This window comes from Lagenorhynchus albirostris, chromosome 14 (genome assembly GCF_949774975.1).
Source record: "Lagenorhynchus albirostris chromosome 14, mLagAlb1.1, whole genome shotgun sequence".
In the NCBI taxonomy this organism is placed as follows: Eukaryota; Metazoa; Chordata; class Mammalia; order Artiodactyla; family Delphinidae; genus Lagenorhynchus; species Lagenorhynchus albirostris.
In genome coordinates this window covers 64,058,060-64,082,532 of record NC_083108.1, presented here as the reverse complement: position 1 = coordinate 64,082,532, position 24,473 = coordinate 64,058,060, and the positions used below count along the sequence as shown (strand labels likewise).

Genomic DNA, 24,473 nt, shown 5'->3' with positions numbered 1-24,473 from the left:
TTTTCACCAACGGACCCCTTCGGACAAAATCAGGAAGGGGCCTGGAAAAGGAAGTGTGGGCGGGGCGGGGCGGGGCGGAGCGGGGCGGGACCCTCGCAAGCGGTGCCCCTGAACCCTGGGGATGTCGCGTCCGGGCCACCAGGGGGCACTGGAGACACGGAATCCAGGACGCTTTTGGCACCTCCTTCCTCCCAGCCCCTCTAGGGGAGAAAGTGGGGCTTCTGGAGAGATGGTGAGAGCCAGGTGGGTGAGGATTCTTGCCTGGAGGGGTTAAGAGCAAAGCGGAACTCCAGCCCTGTCACTGACGCTGGCCTGGGGGACCTCCTTTGGGTCCTTTGAATTCAGCTTCCTCACTCAAGCCCAGTAAGTGTGAGGCTGTGTCCTTGTCGTCCAGGTGACCCTAAATCTTTAACCACAGGCCACCAGAAGGTAGTGGTGGCCAAGAATAACAGGCAGGGCAGTAGTGATGGCTATCTTTCGTGGCTCAACCCTGCCATTCCCCCACACATCCCCCGTGCCTGTGAGCTAACAGAGCTTAAGGTGTCCAGCTACACCCATGGTTGGATGGATGGATGAATGAATACATAGGTACATACAAATGAGGGAATTGTGTTGATCCCCCCGGACCTGGGATTGTTACCTGGAACAGGGCTGGTAAAACCTCAATTTTTTCACTTTGCAACTGGAGACTCAGCCTCCCCCTCCTTCCTCTTGTCCAGACTCATTCAACAAACATTTGTCCTTGAGAGGCTGCTGATGCAACACTCAAGGAGATAGTGCTCATAAGTTTTAGGATGGAACCAGAAAAAAACCAAACCAAAACAAGAAGACCATTGTTTTAAAGTGGCAGGTTGTAACTAATTCTCTGAGAGGGCAAAGGATGCATCTGTGGGACTTGAGATGGAAAGGGGATCCCTTTGAAGATTGCCGAACGTTATTTTCATGATTCGATGGCTGATTTAAGGCCTGATTTCAGGTTGACACACTGAAAAGATGACGTCGGAGATATTTGAAAGCAAAGGTCACAGGATTGCTTATATTGTATGATATAGTCCTATTCATGTACAAGTAAACATGAAAGTAACATTGATTCATTTCATTGCTTCAAGCAATGCTCACAATGTTTACCATGTTCCTGGGGCTAGACTAGGCCTGGAGTAGAAGAAGCAGTGAAAGTTACAGGGGACCCCCCCCCACCTCCTGGAATACATGTAATTCTTTTTCCTGAACATTGTACTTAAGCATGTCAAGATGTCCAGAAGGTGGTCACTAAAATGATAACGCTGGCCATGGTAAAATAATTTTCTATATTTTGAGGGTGTTTTTGCTTGTTTTTTGTGGTTTTGTTTTGTTTTGTTTTTTGGCCTCGCCACACGGCACGTGGGATCTTAGTTCCCCGCCACCCAGGGATCGAACCACGCCCCCTGCAGTGGAAGCACGGAGTTCTGACCACTAGACGGCCAGGGAATTCCCAACTTTTCTATATTTGGGAGTAAACTTTTCCATCATAAATGTTTTCCTTGACCAGTGATTTATTTTGGAGATATGAAGAAATTCAGTCACCCCACACAGCCTCTAGTCCCCCAGTGTGCTGCAAGATTAAGCTGACAAGGAAGGTCTTGGAGAGAATCCAGGATGGCTGGTCTGCGTTCCTAAGGCCGTATGTCCTGATTTGGGGGAACCACCACTTTTGAAAACCCTTTTGGGGGACTCTCCTGGCGGTACAGTGGTTAAGACTTTGCCTTCCAATGCAGGGGGTGTGTGTTTGATCCCTGGTTGGGGAGCTAAGATCCCACATGCCTCGTGGCCAAAAAACCAAAACATAAAACAGAAGCAGTATTGTAACAAATTCAATAAAGACTTTAAAAATGGTCCACATCAAAAAAAAAAAGAAAGAAAGAAAATCCTTTTGGGGTAGCTATGAATGAGCTCAGAGGGAAAGGCAGGAGCCTTCAGGTAGAGGGCAGCATCCTTCCATCCCAGACTCAAACTCAGGCCTCCTGAAGTCAAGGGCCTTGCAGATGCAGAGGGCAGGAAGCCCCTCCCCAGGTGTGTGTGTGGTGGAAGGGGGAGATCAGGTGTGTGGGGAGGGGAACTCATCAGAAGGTCAGGTGCTCCGTGTCCCTCAGAACCAGCTTCAGAACAACTTCTTGGGAAGAAGATATCCTCCCCCCCACCCCTTCCTGGCTGGGCCAGGGCATCTGCCCGCTCCCCTGCGTGCCAAGCCTCAGTGCTTGGAGCAAAGGAGGAACTGAGAAGCATCCAGTCCTTTGAGGGTCTGGATAGAACACGAGCAGAGGAAGGAGGAATTTGCCCCTTTCCTATCTCGCTGTTGAGCGGGGACATCTCATCTCATTTTCCTCCGTCCTCAGCAACTTCGGTATCAGGTCTTAGGACTTGGTCTGAATCACACCAACAGCTTTCCTGAGTCTGCAACTTGCAGACTGTGGGACTTAGTCTTATCTTTAATAACAGACATTATTATTTTAACCAGTGTGTAAAATAAAAAAGCACAAACATGTTCAAAACACACTTAAGCAATAGTCATGAGTCAAAAATGATTGCTTCGCCCAAACATCTTTCTCCTTTTCCCTCAATCCCCAAGGCAAGCCTTTAGCTTTCCCCACCGTTGGCCATAGAGTCACCTCTCTTGGGCTCCTGAAATGTCTGTCACTTGGTATGAAGAGCTGCCTCACAGGCATAACCTGGTACCAAGGCTGTGGTGGGGTGGGCTAAATAGTCCTGGGGTGAGGGTCCAGGCCACCTGGTGTGGCAGGTGACACATCCCAACGTGGAGGGAGTTAATGGACAAAGGGAAATGAGGTTAGAGGGGATGGAAGGGATCGGGGGCCTGGTGCTGAGCTTGATGGGGAAGGAGGGAGGAGGGGAGGGCGATGCAAAAGGGATTTCCAGCCCCCACTCAGCTGCCTCCCAGGGGCTTGGTTGGCACCGTCTGCAGCCACCAGGGGGCAGCAAGGGCCAGGATTTGGGGAAGGTACTTGAGGGTTACACTGTCCTGCATGAAGTTTCAAGAGGGGCTCCCCACGGAACACTTCTTATGTCCCAAAGCATTTGTACCCCAGAAAATCATCTTAAAAAGTGCTAATAAATGGCCCAGGGCTCAGGCTCGGGCCTCAGACTCAGAGCACTGCAGAGACAGAGGCTGGAGGGGGACGTGAGGACCCTCCAAACTGAGGGGGATAAGGAGGAGTTGGGGGTGGGGGAGGGATGGATTGGGAGCTTGGGACCAGCAGATGCAAACTATTATATATAAGATGGATAAACATCAAGGACCTATGGTATAGCACAGGGGACTCTATTCAATATCTTCTGATAAACCAAAATGGAAAAGAATATGAAAAAATGTATATAGAGTATAACTGACTCACTTTATTGAACAGCAGGAATTCACACAGCATTGTAAATCAAGCACACTTCAATAAGAATGTTCAGTTTCTTGGTTCTTTTCTTTCTTTTTCTTCTTTTTTTCATTTTTCGCAGCACTATGCGGCATGCAGGATTGGAGCTCCCCGACCAGGGGTCAAACCTGCACCCCCTGCAGTGGAAGCACAGAGTGTTAACCACTGGACTGCCATGGAAGTCCCTTCAATAAAATGTTTTTAAAAAAGAGGGAGTTGAGGGGTTACTGTCCCCAGCTCTGCCTCTGACTCCTGGAAAGTGGGGCAGATGTATCTCTCAGCCGCCTGGGCTCAGGGCCTCTCCTTTGTCCCAAGAGCACAGAGGGGACCTTCTGGGATTCCTCCCCCAGGAACCATGATGACTCTCACACCAGGAGACAGGAAATCCCGGGCTGGATTCCTTTCCCACATCCTGTCATGGACTCGTTCTGTCCTTACAAACCATGTGAAGGAGTTAATTCTCCAGGATTGTCTGCTGTCCAGGGATGTAGAAGAATCTAGAACAAACCATGTCAGAGGGGGTGAGAAGAAGGGGTGCAGGAAGCAGATTTGCATGGAAGCCCCTCCCTCCTCTGGTGGGGAGCGGATAAGAGAGTTCAGGGGGACCAGGCCGAGGGCTGGGGGCTCAGAAGGCAGCGTCTGGGGCGTCTCCACCATGGCCTGGGCTCTGCTCCTTGTCACCCTCCTCACTCAGGACACAGGTGAGGCCTCCAGGGAAGGGACCCCAGGGACATCTGACTGATCCTTTGTGTCTTTGTCCTCTGGGTGACAGAACTGACTAGAGTGTGTTTCTCCTCTTTCCAGGGTCCTGGGCCCAGTCTGGCCTGACTCAGCCTCCCTCAGTGTCCGGGAATCTGGGACAGACGGTCACCATCTCTTGTGCTGGAACCAGCAGTGACATAGGGAAATATAACTATGTCAGCTGGTACCAACAGCTCCCAGGCACGGCCCCCAAAATCTTGATTTATGAGGTCAATAAACGACCCTCAGGGATCCCTGATCGCTTCTCTGGCTCCAAGTCTGGCAACACGGCCTCCCTGACCATCTCTGGGCTCCGGGCTGAGGACGAGGCCGTTTATTACTGTAGCTCAGATTCAAGTAGTAGCACTTGGCACAGTGGTCCAAGGTCACGGGGAAGTGAGACCAAAACCTCCCTTTAGCTCCCTCCAGCCCCTTCACTCTTAAATACAGGCTTTCAGTTGTTGCTTGTTTGTTATTAATTTATTCGCCAATAATTACAAACTTAAATGAATTTGAAGATTTCATAAAGAACTGCTTCATACCTTTTTCCCAGATCCATCATTTTTCACTATTGCCATCTTCGCTTTTCATTATATCAGCTTCTCTCTCATTTTCTCTCTCTGCCTATATATGTGTGTGTGTGTGTGTCTGTGTGTGTGTATGTATTTGGATGTGTATCCATATATAAACATCGATAAATATACATACTCATCACAACCACACACATAAACAAAACATTCATTTTCTGAACCACTGGGAATAGGTTTCATTCATCAGCATCTAAGACTTAATACATTTCTTTTAGACAGAGTTCACATGAAATCACAGTCATCATTTAAGGTGTAGAATCAGGGTTTTTAATGTATTGACAAGTTAGTCCATCCATGATCACTCCAGAGTCCAGATGCTTCCTGCCCCTCAAGACACACGTCACCCACCTGCAGTCACTCCCTGTCCCCCTCGGACCTCTGTGCCAGGATCCCCCCACATGGCCTAATGTTTCCAGGCTCATTCCTGTGGAAGCATATTCACTACTTCCCCCTTCTTACAGCCGAATAATACTGCATTATAAGGATGTACTTCATCTGATGGATCAAGTAATCAATTCACAGATTCACATTCATTTTTTCTCTCTCCTGTCACAACCCATTACAGAGTGATCCTTTCGGGGCCTGGGGAATGAAAATTCTAGGTTCACCTCACTTCCCGAGATGAAATGAAAACACGACATTCCCCTCAGGGACATCTTCAGAGGCAGTCAAGGCTTCATCTTCTCTCCTTCTCAGAGCCTCCTAAGGATCCCGGGTGGGGGCGTCTCCCCTTCCCTCTAGGTGCTGTTTGCATGTGTCCTGGATGAGCTGGAGGGGCAGGGAGGGGGCACGGTCTCAGCTGCATCAAACAGCCTGAGACGGTCTTTGTCCCGACGATGACTCTCTTTTCCTTTCCACTTTGTTCAGACGTTCCAGGTGCCTGTTTCTACCATCTGCAAGGCTTCAAGTGCAGCTTTGCATCTTACACTTGCAGTTTTTCGTGAAAATTTCCTCCATGTCTGAGTCCTGGTCTATGTAGCTAAGGAGAGGAAATGTAGTCATGTCTCTTTCAGTGTATTTTGCACAAGTCCTTTGATTATGAAATGCAGCATTCCTGAAGAAGAATGTGTGAAATGCACACTCACAATTTAAGGAGGAATAATAAACAGAAACCACATAACCCCAGACGAAATCTACCCCCCAAAGCACATCTGTCTACCCCACTCCCCAATTAGCTGGTTTGCTTACTCCAGGGTTAATCATTCCATGGCCTTTCTTTACATTCCTGCCCCAGCCTTCCTCGATATGCATCCCCCAAACAAAGTAGTTTGAAGCAGTGGGTACAAGCATCCAACCCACTGAGTGAGGAAAGGGTAGTGTGTATACAGGTGAGGCCCCAAGAGACATGGACCCTAACAGAGGCTCAGCTTGGTCCTGGGCGGGGCTTCCCTGGATTTCCTGGAGCCCGTCCTGAAGATGGCAGACAGGGTCCCAGAGGAAAGACAAGGAAGCCTAGAGTCAGGCATCTGGCCTTGTGGGATGTGGGTGGGTCCAGTATTTCTAAGGCGAATATTCTCAGGGTATCAGCTGTCCCACGTGTCCTGCTATTCAGCGGGACGTGGACTCCAGGAGTTGTCTGAGATCACTTCACTGGGAGGAAGCGAGAGAGATTGTTCCTGGCTGATCAAGACCCTAGAAAATTGTTCATGTCAAGACAATCCTAGCCAGCCATACAGTACAAATCAGACTCCGGGCGACGCGCATCCAACTTTACAGGATGGTGTCAGGTATGTCAGCAGCTGGATGATGTCATCTTCCTTGTAGGTGAATCTTTCTGCCGGTTGCCCATTGGAGAAAGGCCTCCGTGGGAGATGGCCATTCCAGAGAGGTGGGCAGAGGCTACAAAACTCTGGAGGAACACAGGCTTCTCCTCCTGAGCCCCACAGAGTCAGCTCTGCCGTGCCCCCTTATCCAGGACATGTGGTTCACCCTCTCCCTAGAGCAAATCTGTCGGTGGGGTTAGTGGGCAGTGGTCTACCAGCCTCACGACTAAAAGGAGAGAGAATCTGCAGATCTACCTGCATCTGTAAGGACTCACACTCATTATAATTGTTAAGTTACCTCAGCTCATCACGACCATACTCACCACCGACCACGACCTAAGGAATGACAGGTCTACTTAGCACCACTGCAGACCTGGCACTGGCCTTTCTCAGGAAAAAGTCAGTAAACACTTGTCGACATGCATCTTGGCTTCCATATTTGTGCTTTTCTGTACTCCTATGTTCTTTGGACTCTTCCTAAACTCTGATATATGACTCTGACTATCAGTATTGTTTGACTTGGGTTTGAAGGAAACAATCATAGTTGTGCATGTGCTCCACGCACCCACAAAGACCAGAGTGAAGAACTCTGGGACAGACGTTTGTGTCGTGAGGTTGGGGAGAGGGAGAGAGAGGAGGAAACATTGTGGTAGAATCTGCAGGGAACTGGGTTTTCTTTTTTTTTTGACCCCACCATGTGGCATGTGGGATCTTAGCTCCCCGAACAAGGATGGAAACCGTGCCCCCTGCATTGGAAGCACTGCGTCTTAACCACTGGACCACCAGGGACGTCCTGGAACTAGTTCTCTAGCTGACATTTTCCTAACATACCAATAGTCAATCAACCTGAAGAGGGGTCTCAAAATTGTCCACAGCTCAAGATTTCATTACAATGAAACTCGATGTGGTTGCCCTCTCGTTTCTACACCCTGAGGCGTGTCAGGATTCTGGATGTGAGGGTTTCTCTGTGTCTCTCTGTCTCCTCTCCTTTGGGAACTCCAATTATTCGTGTATTAGGTCAATTGAAGTTCCATAATTTGTGGATACTACTTCATTCTTTTAAATTCATATTCCCCCCTTCTGTTCAACAAGGGACTGTTTCCATTGCATGACTTCAAGTCAGAAATCTTTCATTATCCAGTGCTCTGCCTGTCGTTAATCCCATCTGCTGGAATTTTCTCTGTAGTAGATTCACTGTGGTTTTTTCCACCTTCTATTGCGTAGCTGAGACTTTCTTTCTTAAAAACATTTTATTGGAATATAGCAGATTTACACTGTTGTGTTAGTTTCTGCTGTCCAGCAAATTGAATCAGTTATACATATACATACATCACTCTTTTTTAGATTTTTCTCTTATATATTGGCTGACACTCTGTATCTCTCTATTGACTTCAGTAGGTTCCGTCCTTATTTCTTGCATCATTTTTAACAAAATGAATGAATACCTTTGTGACATAATTCCAGCAGATCTGTGAGACACGCTCTGTTAACTTTCCCTTCCATACTGTTGAGATGTTCTGGTTTTCCATATGCCAAATGATTTCATTCTATCCTGGTGTGGCCAATATTATGTGATGAAACTATAGGTCTTTAAATCCTATGTTGGCATTTTGGTTTAATCAGACTCTCTGCCCTGTTGAGTCCAGGTGGTTAATTCCATCCACCTTTTGTGAACTGTGCTTTCCATGTCAGTTCATTTACACAAACTTGGACCTGCTCTTCGGAAATGTCCTACAAGGAGCTGCACAGCAGGCAGTCTGGGGACCAGGTTGTTTTCTGTCCCTCAGGTTCCAGGGCCTTGGTTGGCACCATCTGAAGCCACCAGGGGGCAGCAAGGGCCAGGATTCAGGGAAGGTACCTGTGGCTTCTACTGTCCTGTGTGAACTTTCAAGAGCTGCTTCCTGCGTAACCCCTCTTAGTCCCAAAGCATTTGTGCCCCAAGAAATCATCTTCAAAAGTGCTACTAAATGGCCCAGGGCTCACGCTTGGGCCTCAGACTCACAGCACTTTGGTGACAGAGGCTGGAGGGGAATCTGAGGACCCTCCCAACTGAGGGGGATGAGAGGGAGTTGGGAGTGGGGGAGGGATGGATTGGGAGTTGGGACCAGCAGATACAAACTACTATATATAGGATGGATAGACAACAAGGTCCTACGGTATAGTACAGGGAACTGTTTTCAATATCCTATGACAAACCATAATGGAAAAGAATAAGAAAGAGAATGTATATATAAATGAATAAGTGAGTCACTTTGCTGTACAGCAGAGATTCACACAACATTGTAATCCAACTATACTTCAATAGAATTTTTTGTTTCTTTTTTCTCTTTTTTTTAATTTTTAAAAATTCTTTAGTTGCGCCACGCGACATGCAGCACCTTAGTCCTCCGACCATGGATCAAACCCTCACCGCCTGCAGTGGAAGTGTGCAGCCTTAACCACTGGACCGCCACGGAAGTCCCTTCAAGAAATTTTTTTGTTTGGTTTTTTGGTTTGTTTGCGGTGCGCGGGCCTCTCACCGTTGTAGCCCCTTCCGTTGCGGAGCACAGGTTCCGGATGCGCAGGCTCAGCGGCCATGGCTCATGGGCCCAGCCGCTCCGTGGCATGTGGGATCCTCCCAGACCGGGGCAAAAACCCGTGTCCCCTGCATTGGCAGGCGGACTCAACCACTGCGCCACCTGGGAAGCCCTTCAATAAAATTTTTAAAAGAGAAGTATTTGAGGGGATACTGGTACGCAGCTCTGCCTTTAACTCTCAGAAAGCGGGGCAGTTGGATCTTTCAGCCGCCTGGGCTCAGGGCCTCTCCTTTGTCCCAAGAGCACAGAGGGGACCTTCTGGGATCCTCCCCCAGGAAGCACCATGACTCTCACACCAGGAGAGACAGGAAATCCCGGGCTGGATTCCTTTCCCACATCCTGTCATGGACTCGTTCTGTCCTCACACACCATGTGAAGGAGTTAAGTCTCCAATAATCTCTGCTGTGCAGGGATGCAGAAGAATCTGGAACAAACCATGTCAGAGGGGGTGAGCAGAGGGGGGGAGGAGGGGCAGGTGCAGGAAGCTGATCTGCATGGAGGCCCCTCCCTCCTCTGGGTGGAGGGGATAAGAGAGGTTTGGGGGAGCAGGCTGAGGGCTGGGGTCTCAGAAGGCAGCGTCTGGGGCGTCTCCACCATGGCCTGGGCTCTGCTCCTTGTCACCCTCCTCACTCAGGACACAGGTGAGGCCTCTAGGAAAGGGACCCTAGGGACATCTGGCTGATCCTTTGTGTCTTTGTCCCCAGGGTGACAGAACTGACTAGAGTGTGTTTCTCCTCTTTCCAGGATCCTGGGCCCAGTCTGGCCTGACTCAGCCTCCCTCAGTGTCCGGGAATCTGGGACAGACGGTCACCATCTCTTGTGCTGGAACCAGCAGTGACATAGGGAAATATAACTATGTCGGCTGGTACCAACAGCTCCCAGGCACGGCCCCCAAAACCCTGATTTATGATGTCAATAAACGGCCCTCAGGGATCCCTGATCGCTTCTCTGGCTCCAAGTCTGGCAACACGGCCTCCCTGACCATCTCTGGGCTCCAGGCTGAGGACGAGGCCGATTATTACTGTAGCTCAGCTAGAAGTGGTAACACTGTGCACAGTGGTCCAAGTTCATTGGGAAGTGAGACCAAATCCTGCCCTGGCTCACAGGCTCCCCGTTGCTGTGACTCTGCTGGTTGCTCATTTGCATCTGTGGTTGAAGCATTTACAGCTGAGAGGAGATCTGAGGACCCTGCAGAGGGATGAGGACAAAGGACAATGTGTGATTTTCCTGTTTGTTGTCCCTGCTCTTTGACCTGCATCTGAGTGGGCTGAACCAGGGAGGGTTGGGGACACACTCTGGGTCTCAGAATTGTCTCTGTCCTAGCATCGGTGAACCCTGTCCAGGGACAGCCCTACAGGAAGACAGTCTTCCAATACGATGGGCTCTTTGCAACATGGCTCCAGTATGGAGGGTGGGTTGGAGGGTATGTCCTCCCTTCCTCAGTGATATCAAGGTCACATGTTTCCATGAAGAGCCAATGCAGCTTCCAGGTGGAATCCCAGCACATCTAACACCTGTGAGAATTCATTGAAAAACAGGCGTGAGTGTCGTGGCTTCAATATTAAATTTTTCTTGAACCTGAAAGACAGTTTTCAAATGGAAACATTACTAAAATGTAAATTATGTGAATTCAGTAGTTTAAAAAAATTTGTTTTTTATGTTTTGTTTTGGTTTTTGTTGTGTTTTCTGCGGCCATGTCACACAGCTTGTGGGATCTATGTTCCCTGACCAGGGATCGAAACTTCACCCTCTGCAATGTAAGTGCTGTGTCTCAACCTCTGGACCACCAGGGATATCCCAAATTCAATAGTTTAGATGAAAAAGTACGTTGGTTGGATTCCTCAGGACACATCATCCCCACAGTAACAAGTGAAGAGGAACATTTGATAACTGTGTTTTCATGCATCCAGGACTGGAGAGCAGCTCTTTCTTGGGGTCCTGGCTGCTGGCTCTCATGAAGTTGGAGTCATGTGTCAATCGGGCTGTTTTCAAGTGTCAATCGGTCCTCTATCTTTGGAAGGCTCGTCATATATGGCTCACTCTATGCCGGTCCTGGGCATGCTTTTCTTGTCTAAATCATCTTCCTGATAAACCTGATTATTTTTAACCCAACCAATTAGGCCCCTTATTTTCCAAGTCTATGTTAGTCTCAATGTGTGTATTCATTTGTCTTTATCACAGCATTTTACAAATGACCAGAATCTTTGGTCTTTCTATCTATATCATCAGAGCTCAAGTAGAGTGTAGACAATATTGACCAACTTCATTGCTAAGTTCTACTTTCATTGGGATTATAGCTGCTAATAAGTGTGCAGTGCGGGAATCAGTGTTTTTACTCTCCTGAAATAGCCTCTGTTATGATTTCTACCCTCCACCATTATTATGGAAACAGCCATTGCTCCTTTGCATCTGTCCTGTTATTTCTTTCTTCTTTCTTTCTGTTAAACATATAGCTGCATTTATAATCAGTGTTACATTTTTCAAAGCAAGACTTTTTCTTTTAATGAGAATGACCTGAATATGGCTTTCCACATGTTCAGAAGTCACATTCTACAAAGTAGACTGAGCTGTGATATCAAATATTCCCCTGAATATAGTAACCCTGAGCTTGCAGTTTAAACAATCCAGTGTGGGTACTTGTAGGCAGATGTGTGTGTTCGTGCCTAACAATCAGAGCAAAGGTCACCTTGTGTCCACACACGGACCCCTCCCCACTCCCGTCCTCACTGCAGGTACTAACAGCTCTGTCACTGAGCAGGATATGGATGGGTTTTCAAAAGAGCACGATGGGATACACACTGAATCTAGAGGATCATTGATTCCCTTCTGTCTGATGAGAAAACTCCTGGAGAAGTTTTGACCCAATATTTTAGGTGGGTTTGGAAACATATGTTTGACTAAGAAAAAAGGTACTTTCTATCATAGATGATATTTTGATTCTCGGAATCTCAATGAAATGAAAATCTCGGGACACAAAGCAACAGACTCTAGTCAAGAGCATCTCTTGCCATTTTGTGCCCCGTCCAATGTGATGCCCAAACATTACTCCAGACAGCATGTGGGACCCTGCTCTGGACTGAAGGTGTGTCTTGTTTTTTATCCACATCCCGGAAGTGAGAACAGGAGCCCTTGCTCAGGTTTGGGGGCGGGGTGGACAGAGAGGAAATTTCCTAAGAGTTCACAGTGAATGAAGGGTCAAGGGATATCCGATGGGTTACGTTTTCTGGAGCAGAGATGAAGAATCTCTGAAAATTCGATTAAATTTTTAAAAAATCTCCGTACTCTTTGCTGTTGTAATATGTTCAAGGCAGAATACGAGTCATGGGAAATCCAATAAGGATTCACCATCAAAAGTGGGTAGACAATAACTTTCCTGCAGGTGGTTTGCTTTGGTTATTTTCCCACTGCAAACGTATGGCATATTGAAAGGATAAACCAAGAAGGAAGCAGTGGACATTAGCCTGTGTTGTGGAGAAAGAAGATCTGGACTATTTGTGCATTTTCTCCCTAATGAGGACAAAACATGTGCTGACTGGCAGAGGACTCCCTCCTGCTATATGGGATCCCTCCTCATGGAGGCTGGGTGGCAGCCTGAGGCTCTTGTGGGAGCTCTGGCAGCTCTTAAAATCCACAAGGCAGAGGCTCCAGACCAGCTTCCTGGTGGGGGGGCGGCGAGCGTGGCCTCATCTGGGGTCCCTGCCTTGGGATCAAGGAGCCACAGAGAGAAACCAACAGGGGTGTAGACAGGAGCTCACACTGAAAGTCTGGAGAGCAGGAGTTCCGAGTGTGGACCTGATAATCCTCTCACTGGAGCTTGTTCCAAGGGTGGTGGGGAGTTTCCAGTGCTCCTGACTTACTGCTTCTCTGGGTGGTCCTGGGTGTCCAGGGAGGGGTGGAGTTTAGTGCAGACCCTGATTCCCATGATGACTTTTACCCCCCGGGTGCAGATGGCAGGAGACAGAGGGAAACCCTAGACCCTGGGTTTGCTGCTTGTTTTCTCAGATCATCCTGTGTCGAGTGTCCCCAAGACCACAGGCAACTACTTTCGTCATTAAGAAGACCCACAAGACTCAGTAGAGAGGTGTCCTGGGGGCTGTGATTTCCTTCAGTGAAGGGAGACCAAGCAAAATCAGCAAAGGGCTTGGTGGATGAGGTGAAATCTGAGGAAACGAGGATAAACTTCCAGGAAACCTTTTCCAAGGTCGGGCTTCATCACCACAGTTAAATGGTGACAACGTGCGTGAAGAATTGTCCCCCAGGGAGCCTCATCAGACCCACAAGACTCTTACTGGAGGCTGGTCTCCTAGGCATCCTGTGCCTGGCATCTACCGAAATTCCAGATTCCCGCTGGGGAGCAGGTCAGGGCTTCAGAATAAACCATAAGGTTGCAGGAAAGTGGAGACTCAGGGGGTCATTCTTCTTGGGGAATGGCCTAAACCTTCCTGAAATCTAATCACAAGACACAAACCAAGGGCGAGTCTTGTGGGCAGGTCTATCTAAGGACACTAGTCTCAGGCTGTGGGGTAACTCTGATGTGCACAGATCCTACGTGTATTCCTGCGCCTGAGTGCAGGTCCTGGATCCAAGGGAAACCCAACATCTCACCATCAGGTCCAGGCTATGTTCTATCGCAGGATGTGCTCTGTCTCTGTGAAGAAACACACACACAGCCCCACACAAATACAGACAGACAGACAGACACCGACACACACACCCAGCGCCATCACTCCTGGGTCCCCTCCACAGTACCCAGGAAAGAAACAGGAATCTGTTCTGTGGGGACCTGGAGCTCCTTCTGCATCACCCCCGGGGCCCTGTGCCCAGAGGCAGGAGCATAAACCCTGGGATGCAAAGGACAATTACACCAATTGTCAACTTTCTTCGTAATCAGGTACTAGACATTTCAGATACTGAGAAAGTGACAATGTTGGGAAACACCAGTCAGCCCTGATTCTCTGTCTAGAAAACACAATGGGTCCAGCATCTGGACACAGGTGTCTGACCTCAGGGAGGCGCCAGCTCTGGGGTGAGGACCTCCCGCTGAGGACAGAGGAGAATCCTCACTTGCACCACGTGGCAGACAGACCTGCCTGAGGAGAAGTCCCTGCAGCTGGGCCCTGAGGCCGACTCTGACCCAGTCCCCCCTCCCAGCCCTGCACACCCTGGCATCTTCCTTCATTTTCCATTAGGTCTCCCTCCATCCTGACGGAACTAAAATCCTTCTTACATTATTCGTTTTCAAAGCGTTTTGAGAATTCAGATTCATCTCATGGGCCCAATTTCTCATCCGCGTACGTATGGGGGTGGAGTCATTTATTGTGTGAGGTTCCCCTGCCCTGAGCTGAGATCTCCTCAAGGTCACTGTCCCTGAGACAAGGTCATGCTGAGACAAGATTAGAGACCCTGCAGGGGCCCTTCTGAGCCACGTGGGGAGGAAGGTGACAATTCTGTCCTGATGGGGCTGCAGGACAAAGGCTGAGCCCATGGAGGGGATGAGGAGGGACAGAGTCACTGGTGCTGGGCTGGGAGGAGGAGGAGGAGGAACAAGTTGGGGGGGTCAGAGCTGGGGGCTCAGCCCCACTCAGCTGCCTCCCTGGGGCTTGGTCATCCCCATCTAAGGCCACCAGGAGGCAGCAAGGGCCTGGGTTTGGGGGGGTTCTGGTCTGGTTTCCTGACCTGTATGAAGCCCCCAGGTGCTGCCTCCTGAGCCCCTAAAGGAGAGTGTGGGGTCAGCGTCCTCAATCTGCTCTGCTTCATAAGCCCTTTGCTAGGAAGGCCAATAAAGGTCCCAGGGCCCCTCCTCCGAGCCCTGCAGAGGCAGGGGACGGGGGGCAGGGGCCCCGTCCTGCTGCCGGGACAGGTGAGGGAGGGGGATGCACACCCCCAGCTCCCCTGTGGTGCCGGGAGGAGACGGGATGGAATCTCTAAGTCACCCCAGCCCCTCGGGCCCCTGTCCTCACCTTCCACCCGCAAAACCCAAAGAGTGGTTATCGGGATTATTGGCCAACGACGTCTTGACTCAAATAGTGCATGACAGGGACATCCCAGGATGGCCCCATTCCTGGGCCCTGTAATGGTCAGTGTCCAGACTAAGGACAACGTGTCACAGAGTTTTCATCATTTCAGATGAGCCCTGCTGTCCATGGATGCCTCTAGAGCCAGGTCAGAGGGGTGAGGAGAGAGTGAGCAAGGGCAGGTGCAGGAAGCTGATTTGCATGGAGGCCCCTCCCTCCTCTGAGGGGGAGGGGATAAGAGAGGTCTGGGGGAGCAGGCCGAGGGCTGGGGGTTCAGAAGGCAGCGTCTGGGGTGTCTCCACCATGGCTTGGGCTCTGCTCCTTGTCACCCTCCTCACTCAGGGCACAGGTGAGGCCTCCAGGGAAGGGACCCCAGGGACATCTGGCTGATCCTTTGTGTCTTTTTCCTCACGGTGATAGAACTGACTAGAGTGTGTTTCTCCTCTTTCCAGGATCCTGGGCCCAGTCTGTCCCGACTCAGCCTCCCTCAGTGTCCGGGAATCTGGGACAGACGGTCACCATCTCTTGTGCTGGAACCAGCAGTTATGTCGGCTGGTACCAACAGCTCCCAGGCATGGCCCCCAAAACCCTGATTTATGATAACAATAAACGGCCTTCAGGGATCCCTGATCGCTTCTCTGGCTCCAAGTCTGGCAACACGGCCTCCCTGACCATCTCTGGGCTCCAGGCTGAGGACGAGGCCGTTTATTACTGTAGTTCATATGGAAGTGGTTATGCTGTGCACAGTGGTCCAATTTCATGGGGAAGTGAGACCAAAACGTCCCTGAGCTCACAGGCTCCCTATTGCTCTGAAGATGCTTCTCCTCCCTGAGCTGCCAGCCTCATGCAGCTCGACCGTGAGAGGTCAGTGGTCTCTGAGCTCCTCCCTCTGCCTACAGTGGAGGCGGTGGGAAATATGATCTTGGGGTTATTGTCTTGGGATGGTAAGCACTTCCTCATCCTGTGTGATGTGCCACTCTTACCAGCTCTTCCACAGCAGTGTGATGGTTAATTTTATGTGTCTATTTGCCTAAGAGATGCCCATACTGCGGTTAAAACATTATTTCTTGGTGTCTGTGAGGATGTCTCAGGAGGAGGATATTGGCATTTGAGTCCACAGACTGAGTAGAAAAGATCACTGGTGTGATGCAGTGGGCACTGTCCTTGAGTTGAGGGCCTGAATAGAACAAAAAGGGAGAGGAAGGGGACGTTTGCTCTCTCCTCGTCATCAGAGGCATCACCTTCTCCTGACCCTGGACATTGGCACTGCTGCTTCTTCAGCTTTCAATCTCCGACCAGGACTTACGTCCTCGACCCCGATTCACAGGCCTCTGGACTCAGACTGAATTATATCACTGGCTTTCCTGGTCCCTCAGCTTGCTGTTAGATTGTGAGACACCTTCAACTTCCATTATGGTGTGAATCAATTCCTATAATAAATTATATATATATTTTCCTGTTTCTCTGGAGCCATGTGACTAATCCCGATTTTGGTACCCGGAGTGCTTCGAGAACAATAGAATTTTAAGGATGATTTTTCTCAACTGATTCTGAGGTTTCTGGAATTGGCTGTCTAATCTGGTTCTACTGAATGGTGCTAATAGCTATTTCCATTAGTACAGAGAGCACAGCTAGTGTATGTCATGACCTGTTCATTGGAATGAGAAAAATCCCTGCCTTGGATTCTTCTAAGCAACCACTTGTAAGAATCGAGGAGCTGAGTGACCCTGTATATGATATTTTGGAACGTTCTGGGAACCCTACAGAATATCATGACGAGGTATCTGCTCGGAATGTTGCTGGATAGAGTAGGGAGAGAAAAAGATGAGCTTAGTGATTCAAGATCCCATCCCAAGGGCCGCACAAGTGACATGCGAGCTTTCCAGAGTGCCCTGGAGGAGAGCCTCATCTCGTGCAGCACCTGGACTGAAATAGCTGAAAAGCCAACCCAGACCCTCCTCCTTCAATTGGCTACATTCCAGCAAAGTTGAGTCCCAGCCTTGTAGTGAAGAAGGTGGTTGGGAAAGAACCGGATCCTGCAGCTTGGGTGGGGATGTGTGGGAGGACCTGAGGGACCCGGGGACATTGAGCCCCTCAATTCTCATGTGTCTTCTTTGCCTGTGGAAGACGCCTCCCCACACCCAGTGGTACAGGTCTTTCCACATCTGTCTCGGGCGATTGACCCTGCATTGCCCAAGGAAAAGGTCACGGCTGCCCTGAGGAAGCTGCCACGTGAGGCTGTGCTGATTCTCCTCAGGACCCCCCGCCCCCATTGCCCCTCTTTGCTTCTGGACCAACAATTAGACTCGGGTCCCAGCAGTTTGCTAACATGAGAATAGAGTGTGAACCTCGAGAGGGGCACTGCACTCCAAGAACTGCTTGGTTCTCCTAATTCACACAGACAGAAATCCCCAGAACACGTTGGGAAGGGATTCGAGGGTGGGGGCAATGGTGAGAGGAACATCAAGCTGGGCAGCTGGATTTGTGATCTGGGCTCACTCCCCAGAGACTCTGCGTTTCATGTTCCCTGCAGCTCGGGGAGGGAGAAAGAGCCTCAGCACTTTGCAGGTTGGCTGGTGGACGCAGAATCCAAGATGGCCTCTAGTGAGTGACCTAGAGAAGCCAGACCTGCCTGGAGACAAAGGGATTCAAAAGGTAATGAGATTGGAGCATCCTTGAATGGCCCTGTGCTCACTCTTCTCCAAGGCAGAACTTAGAGTGGGAACTGCAGCCCCTCAGCTGCAAATCCTAAACGCAACGGGAGGAGCTGGATCCTGGGTGGCCGGGGCCAAGGGGTGGGCCTCCCCTACCAAGGGCAAGGCTACCGTCATGGCCAGTGGAGTCAAAGCAGCAACGAGAAGAGTCTGATGTGTGCAGATCTCTGTCACTGGCTTGTTAATCGTGGTATTCCTGGAACTGAAAAAGGTAGAAGCCTGCTAAATTCCTACTTGGTCAAAAAAAATTCTAGGTGAAGGGAAAAAATTATAAAAATTTTTTCAAATTATTAAAATTCTCCCCAAACGCTCATTTTAGGCCCACTGAGAAGACTCTTGGGACTCAGTAGGGAGTCAACCTCATGGCTGTGATTTCCTTCAGTGAAAGGAGACAAAGGAAAATCAGCAAAGGACAATGGTGCATGAGGTCAAGTCCGAGGGCACCAGGAGAATCTTCCCGGACGCCTTTCCGAGGGACGGGCTTCATCTCCAGCGTCAAATGGTGACAATGTGTGTGAAGAATTGTATCACAGGGAAACTCATCAGACCAGCAAGGCCCTTACCAGAGGCTGGTTTCCTAGGCATCTCCTGTCTGGCATCTGCGGACCTTCTAGACCCTTGCGGGTTTTAGCAAAGCGTTTTTAAAGGCCAGGAGAGAGGTGGTCACAGGGTACATGATCAGCGTGTGCACAGTTCTCTGATTGGCTGATGGTGAAGCAGCACGGTGGAGTCACAGGGCTTAACATTATCCGTCCTTAGGCTCCTGGGGGCTGGGGCTATGTGCTCATGGTCACCAAGTAGTTCTTCCATCTGGTGGGCATTGCGGGGATTTCACATCCGCAAAACAACTCAGGAAATTTGCATCAAATACTATTATCCAGGTACTTCAGAGAAGAGCTAAAGCAGAGGATATTGGGGATGGCCTGTCCCTGGAAGGCTCCATAGGGGTCTTGTTCGGTTACACACACACACACACACACACACACACACACCCAGCACCATCACTCCTGGGTGCCCCCGCCCCATTGTACCCGGGAAGGATGCGGGGGTCTGCTCTGTGGGGACCGGGTACTCCATCTGCATCACCCGCGGGGCCCTGTACCCAGAGGCAGGAGCATAAACCCTGGGATGCAGAGGGAAATTATACCAACTGTCAGCTTTCCTCATAATCAGGAACTAGACATTTCAGATACTGAGACAGTGATAATCTTGGGAAAGACCAGTCAGTCCGCCCTGATTCTCTGTCTAGAAAACACACAAAACACACTGGGTCCAGCGTATCTGTAGACAGAGGAGCCTGACCTCAGCGAGACACCAGCTCTGGGGTGAGGACCTCCCGCTGAGGACAGAGGAGAATCCTCACTTGCACCATGTGGCAGATAGACCTGCCTGAGGAGAGGTCCCTGCGGCTGGGCCCTGAGCTGAACTCTGACCCAGCCCCTCCTCCCAGCCCCTTAAACCCTGGCATCTTCCCTCATTTCCATTAGGGCTCCCTCCTTCCTGGCGGGCTCTAACTCCTTCTTATATTATTCCTTTTTTCGAACGCTTTTGAGAATTCAGCTTCATCTCATGGGCCCATATTTCCCATCAGTGTACCTATGGGGTTGGTCATTTATTGAGTAGCTTCCCCTGCCCTGGGCTGAGATCTCCTCAAGGTCACTGTCCCTGAGACAAGGTCATGCTGAGACAAGATTAGAGACCCTGCAGGGGTGGGTCTGAGTCACCTGGGGAGGCAGGTGACAATTCCATCCTGATGAGGCTGCAGGACAAAGGACAGGGGCAGGGAGGGGATGAGGAGGGACAGGGTGGCTGGCGCTGAGCTGGGAGGAGGAGGAGGAGGAACAAGTGGGGGGTCCCAGGGCTCCTCCTCCGAGCCCTGCAGAGGCAGGGGACGGGGTGGCAGGGGCCCCGTCCTGCTGACGGGACAGGTGAGGGAAGGGGATGCACACCTCCAGCTCCCCTGTGGTGCCGGGAGGAGAAGGGATGGAATCTCTAAGTCACCCCAGCCCCTCGGGCCCCTGTCCTCACCTTCCACCCGCAAAACCCAAAGAGTGGTTATCGGGATTATTGGCCAACGACGTCTTGACTCAAATAGTGCATGACAGGGACATCCCAGGATGGCCCCATTCCTGGGCCCTGTAATGGTCAGTGTCCTGACTAAGCACAACGTGTCACAGAGTTTTCATCTTCTCAGAAGAACCCTGCTGTACAGGGACGCAGAGACTCTAGGTTCCAGGGCCAGTCTGGGACCTGGGGTGGGGGGCTGGGTGTCAAGGACCTGCTCGTGGATTCGATGTGCAGATGCTTCAGAACAAAGAGGTGGGGGTGGGGATGGGACAAGGCTGCAGCTGGGGCTCCCCACAGCCACCCAGCAAACAGCAGGTGTTTCCCCTGGTGGGCCTGTCTCTTTCCCAAACATAGAGACCTTGGAGATAGACATCCAGCAGAGGGCGCTGCAGAATGTCCCCTGCACTGTGGTTCCCAGAGACACAGTCCTGTCCCAGCAGAGACCCTGAAGGTGCAGGAGCTCATTGCCTGAGGGACTTCAGCTGGTCTTTCTCTCCCTGCAAACCAGCTACAAACAATTCATGCTCCTGTATATACATGTCATCTATGTGTCAAAACGTTTAAATCCCTGAGCTATATTCTCCCCCCAGGATGCAGAACATCTAGTGTCCAGGGCCAGGGCAGAGGGGTGAGGAGCATCAGGTGCAGGAAGCTGATCTGCATGGAGGCCCCTCCCTCCTCTGGGGGGAGGGGATAAGAGAGGTCTGGGGGAGCAGGCCCAGGGCTGGGGCTCAGAAGGCAGCGTCTGGGGTGTCACCACCATGGCCTGGGCTCTGTTCCTTGTCACCCTCCTCACTCAGGGCACAGGTGAGGCCTCCAGGGAAGGGACCCCAGGGACATCTGGCTGATCTTGTGTGTCTTTGTTCTCAAGGTGACCTGGGCCCCAGAACGGGATTTACCAGAGTGTGTTTCTCCCCTTTCCAGGGCATTGGGCCCAGTCTGGCCTGACTCAGCCTCCCTCAGTGTCCGGCAACACGGGACAGACGGTCACCATCTCCTGTTGCTGGAACCAGCAACGACATCGGGAAATATAACGCTGTTGGCTGGTACCAACTGCGCCCAGGCACAGCCTCCAAAACCCTGATTTATGAGGTGAATAAGGGCCCTCAGGGATCCCTGACCGCTTCTCTGGATCCAAGTCTGCGAACACGGCCTCCCTGACCATCCCTGAGCTCCAGGCTGAGGACGAGGCTGATTATTACTGCACCTCATATACAAGTAGTAGCGCTGTGCACAGTGGTCCCAGTTCATGGAGAAGTGGGACTAAAACGTCCTCTGAGCTCATTCATCCCTTCACTCCTAAACTGAGGCTTTCATTTGTTTTTGTTATTATTTTGTCGTAATTAAAAACTTAAATAAAAATTTAAAGGTCTATAAGGAAGTCTGCAGAACCTTTTCCCAGATTCACTATTTTTGAATACTTTGCAAGATTCGCCTTTCTCATATCCCGTTGTCTCTCGTTCTCTCTCTGCCTTTGTACGTCTATACGCACACACAGCACACACCCAGGAACACAAAACATTTCTTTTCTGAATCATTTGAGTGTAATTTGTATCTATCAGTAACCAAGCCTTCATGTTCTTTCTACCATAGGCTTCACAGTCCATCACATACATCATTTTAAGGTGATGGATCCAGTGGTGTTTAATGTATTCACAAGTTTGAACATCCACTAACACTCAATCTTCCAGGGTATTTTCATCCCCGGAAAAGGAACTCCTCATCTGTCACCAGGCAATCCCCTTTCTCTGTCACTCCAGCCCTCCAAACATTAATGTACTTCCTGCCTGTTCCAGACTTTTCACACAAATGCCATGATACCCTATGTGGACCTTGGTGTCTGGCTTCTCTCATTCTTTAAAATGTTTTCAATGTTCTTTCCCCTTGAAGCACATATGAGTACTTGATTCCTTCTCATGGTCGAATAATACTGCATCGTCAGCATCGACCTCCTGGTTTGAACATCTGGGTGGACCCAAGCATAAGCACCAGAACTGGGCCATGACCAAGTCTCCTGATGCCAGAAATTTCCCAGTTTTACCACTGAAACTGCCCTGTCCTGGCTGGGCCTCATTGTGGGGCAAATCAGCGTGGATGGTCACTGAGATGGTTAAATTTGTGTGTCACTTTGACTGGTCACAGGGGACTCAGATGAAGCATCATTTCTGGATGGGTCCGGGCAGGTGTTCCTGGATGAGATGAGCATTTGAATCTGGGGACTCGGTAAATACATTGCCCTCCCCAGTGTGGGTGGGCATTGCCCAATCTGTTGAGGGTCTGTGCAGAGCAAAAGGAAAAGGAAAAAGAACACGTCTGTGTTCTCTTCTCACTGCATGAGCTGGGACATTTCACCTCAACTTCTCCAGCCCTCAGACTGGAATTTACATCACTGGCTCCCCTGGTTCCCAAATCTTTGGACACAAACTGAATTACATCACCAGCGTTCCCAGCTTTCAGGCTGAAGAGATCAACTCCTGGGAGTTCCGTGCTCAATAATCAATAATAATCTCTCTCTCTCAGTATATATATATAACTTACATAAAATTCTTCGTTATCTATATGTATATATTTCTTTTGTTTTGTTTCCCTAGAGAACCCTGACTAATACAATCCTCTTACCAGGAAGCTCAATCTTCTCATCATCACTAATTTTTCTAAGCTTTTACCTGTTACCTTCTTTCTTTACTTATAAACACATAGGTCAGTATCATCATGCTTGAATCACCTTGGCTTGAAGAGGGTCATACAGGGACCCCCAGCAGCAGTGGGTCACAGCACAGGGGGAAGGGGTCTCAGTTACTAGACACTGAACCGTGTCCTGAGTCAGGGTCCCTTGTGTGTAAGTCTGGTGAGACGCTGCAGCTGCCCGACAGGTGTGTGTCCTGGTGGAGACAACAGAGGTGGCACAGAGGCCACTGTTCCGGGATCCCCTGTGGCACCTGTGGGGAGACTTGCTCCCTGAGTGTAAGGGCACCGGCTGGATCTTTACCAAGGGTCAGCTGTGCACAGGGGGTCGGGAGCCGCCATGGTCTCTCTGAGTGTCTGTTCTAAAGGTGGGATACACTCTCCTGATGTGAAATTAGTTACTGTTTTTACAACGGGGAAAATTCCCAACAAAGCAGAGGATGCTTCAGGAGGAGCTTCTGGAGCCGTCACTGTCCTGGTGTGCAGTGCGTGGAGTCTCAGGCTATAGCGGCAGCTTCCTGTGGTGCTTCAAATAATTTAACTATATATGAATATAATTTTACAATGATGCGAGAAAAGCCCCTTTGGGTGGAGGTAACATGAAATGGCTTAGCTTTCTCTATGGTCAGGATATCTGCCACTGTTGTTGTTATTCACCGCAACGAGGGATCAGCGTCGCTGGGCTGTTACCTTTATGTGTCCATTGAATTTCTGGGTTAGGTGTCATTAAACTTTTCGGGATATTTTCTCTTTCTTTTCTTAAACTGTTGGTATTTAATGAATCCCATATTTAATTATTCCAAAAAGGTAAGAATCCAGTCATTGATTTTAGTGATTCTTAATAGGTATATGCTTTTACTTTATTGCCTATCACTCCTATTATGTGTTAGTAGTAATTTCCCTCCTTTAGAGGCAGTCATTCTTATTATATTTCCGTCATGTCTTATTGAGTGGGCGCAAACATCTCAGGAATTTTTAGTTCAACCGTGACACCCGAATCATGAGGGGCCCTGAGTTGCTGCTTGTATGAACAAACGTGCAGCAGAGGCAAGACAGCTCCCGTGACCGCGGGGTTTGCTTCTTGCAGGAAGCACTGGACACCTGGAGTGATCACAGGAGGCCTGTCCACAGCAGTCCCCAGATATAAAGATCCAAACCGCTGGGCTCTGACCTGGTGTCAGATGCCTGACTGATTGACCTGTGAGAAGGTCCTGAACCAGTCCCCGCTTTATTATAATCTCAAAAAAAGTCATCGTTAAACGAATGTCTACATAGTACAGCACATACCTCTGTGAAACACACGCCAAAAATTGTCTCAAATCCAGGGCTAACACCTCCTCGCACACTTTTCCTTTCCCATCCCCAGAAGCTCCCCTTCACCCACCCCAAGCTCAGCCAGGGCCTCACCCCCTTAGCTCATGGTATGTGGTCGTGTGATATGAAGAGTGACACTGAAAACCTTCATCAAAGTATTTGTGTTTCATAAACTCCTAGTCCATTGCCTGAGGGCTCATGTCCATTTCCAACCAGAAAGGACCCATCATCCTGAGTGTAATATATACTGCAAACTCAGCTCTTTCTGGAAAAACACCCTTGGGGAAGTGTGTCTGTGATGAAGAGCCTTGACCTCAGGAAGGTGCCAGGCTCTGAGGTGAGGGCGTCTGAAAGGCACAAAGGGGAAGACAGGGCAAGTCTGTGTCCCCATGACCCCCGCCCCCAAGGATAGGACCCAGAGCTGGACCCCCAGGCCCCTCCTGACCCGGTCCCTCCTCCAGAGCCCCAGTCCCAGAATCTGCCCCTTGATTCCCTGGGTCATTCTCTGTCTGGACAGAGCTCTCTCTGTGTCTCACATTATCCTTTTTTCTATATTTGAGGATTCAGGCATTTCTCGGGGGCCCGTTTCT

At 49.9% G+C, this 24,473-nt stretch overlaps 1 pseudogene and 2 gene segments (V, D, J or C); all 3 read left to right on the top strand.

The window, feature by feature from the left end:
- The first annotated feature begins 4,047 nt into the window (after nucleotides 1-4,047).
- LOC132532235 (immunoglobulin lambda variable 2-18-like) lies at nucleotides 4,048-4,579 on the top strand. The segment is given in 2 exon segments: nucleotides 4,048-4,120; nucleotides 4,224-4,579. Coding segments are annotated over 2 exon segments (402 nt in total).
- A 5,079-nt stretch (nucleotides 4,580-9,658) lies between these two features.
- Nucleotides 9,659-20,490, top strand: LOC132532234 (immunoglobulin lambda variable 2-18-like). The segment is given in 4 exon segments: nucleotides 9,659-9,730; nucleotides 9,834-10,166; nucleotides 10,413-10,500; nucleotides 20,475-20,490. Coding segments are annotated over 4 exon segments (483 nt in total).
- A 155-nt stretch (nucleotides 20,491-20,645) lies between these two features.
- LOC132532233 (immunoglobulin lambda variable 2-18-like) lies at nucleotides 20,646-23,679 on the top strand (annotated as a pseudogene).
- Nucleotides 23,680-24,473: the final 794 nt, after the last annotated feature.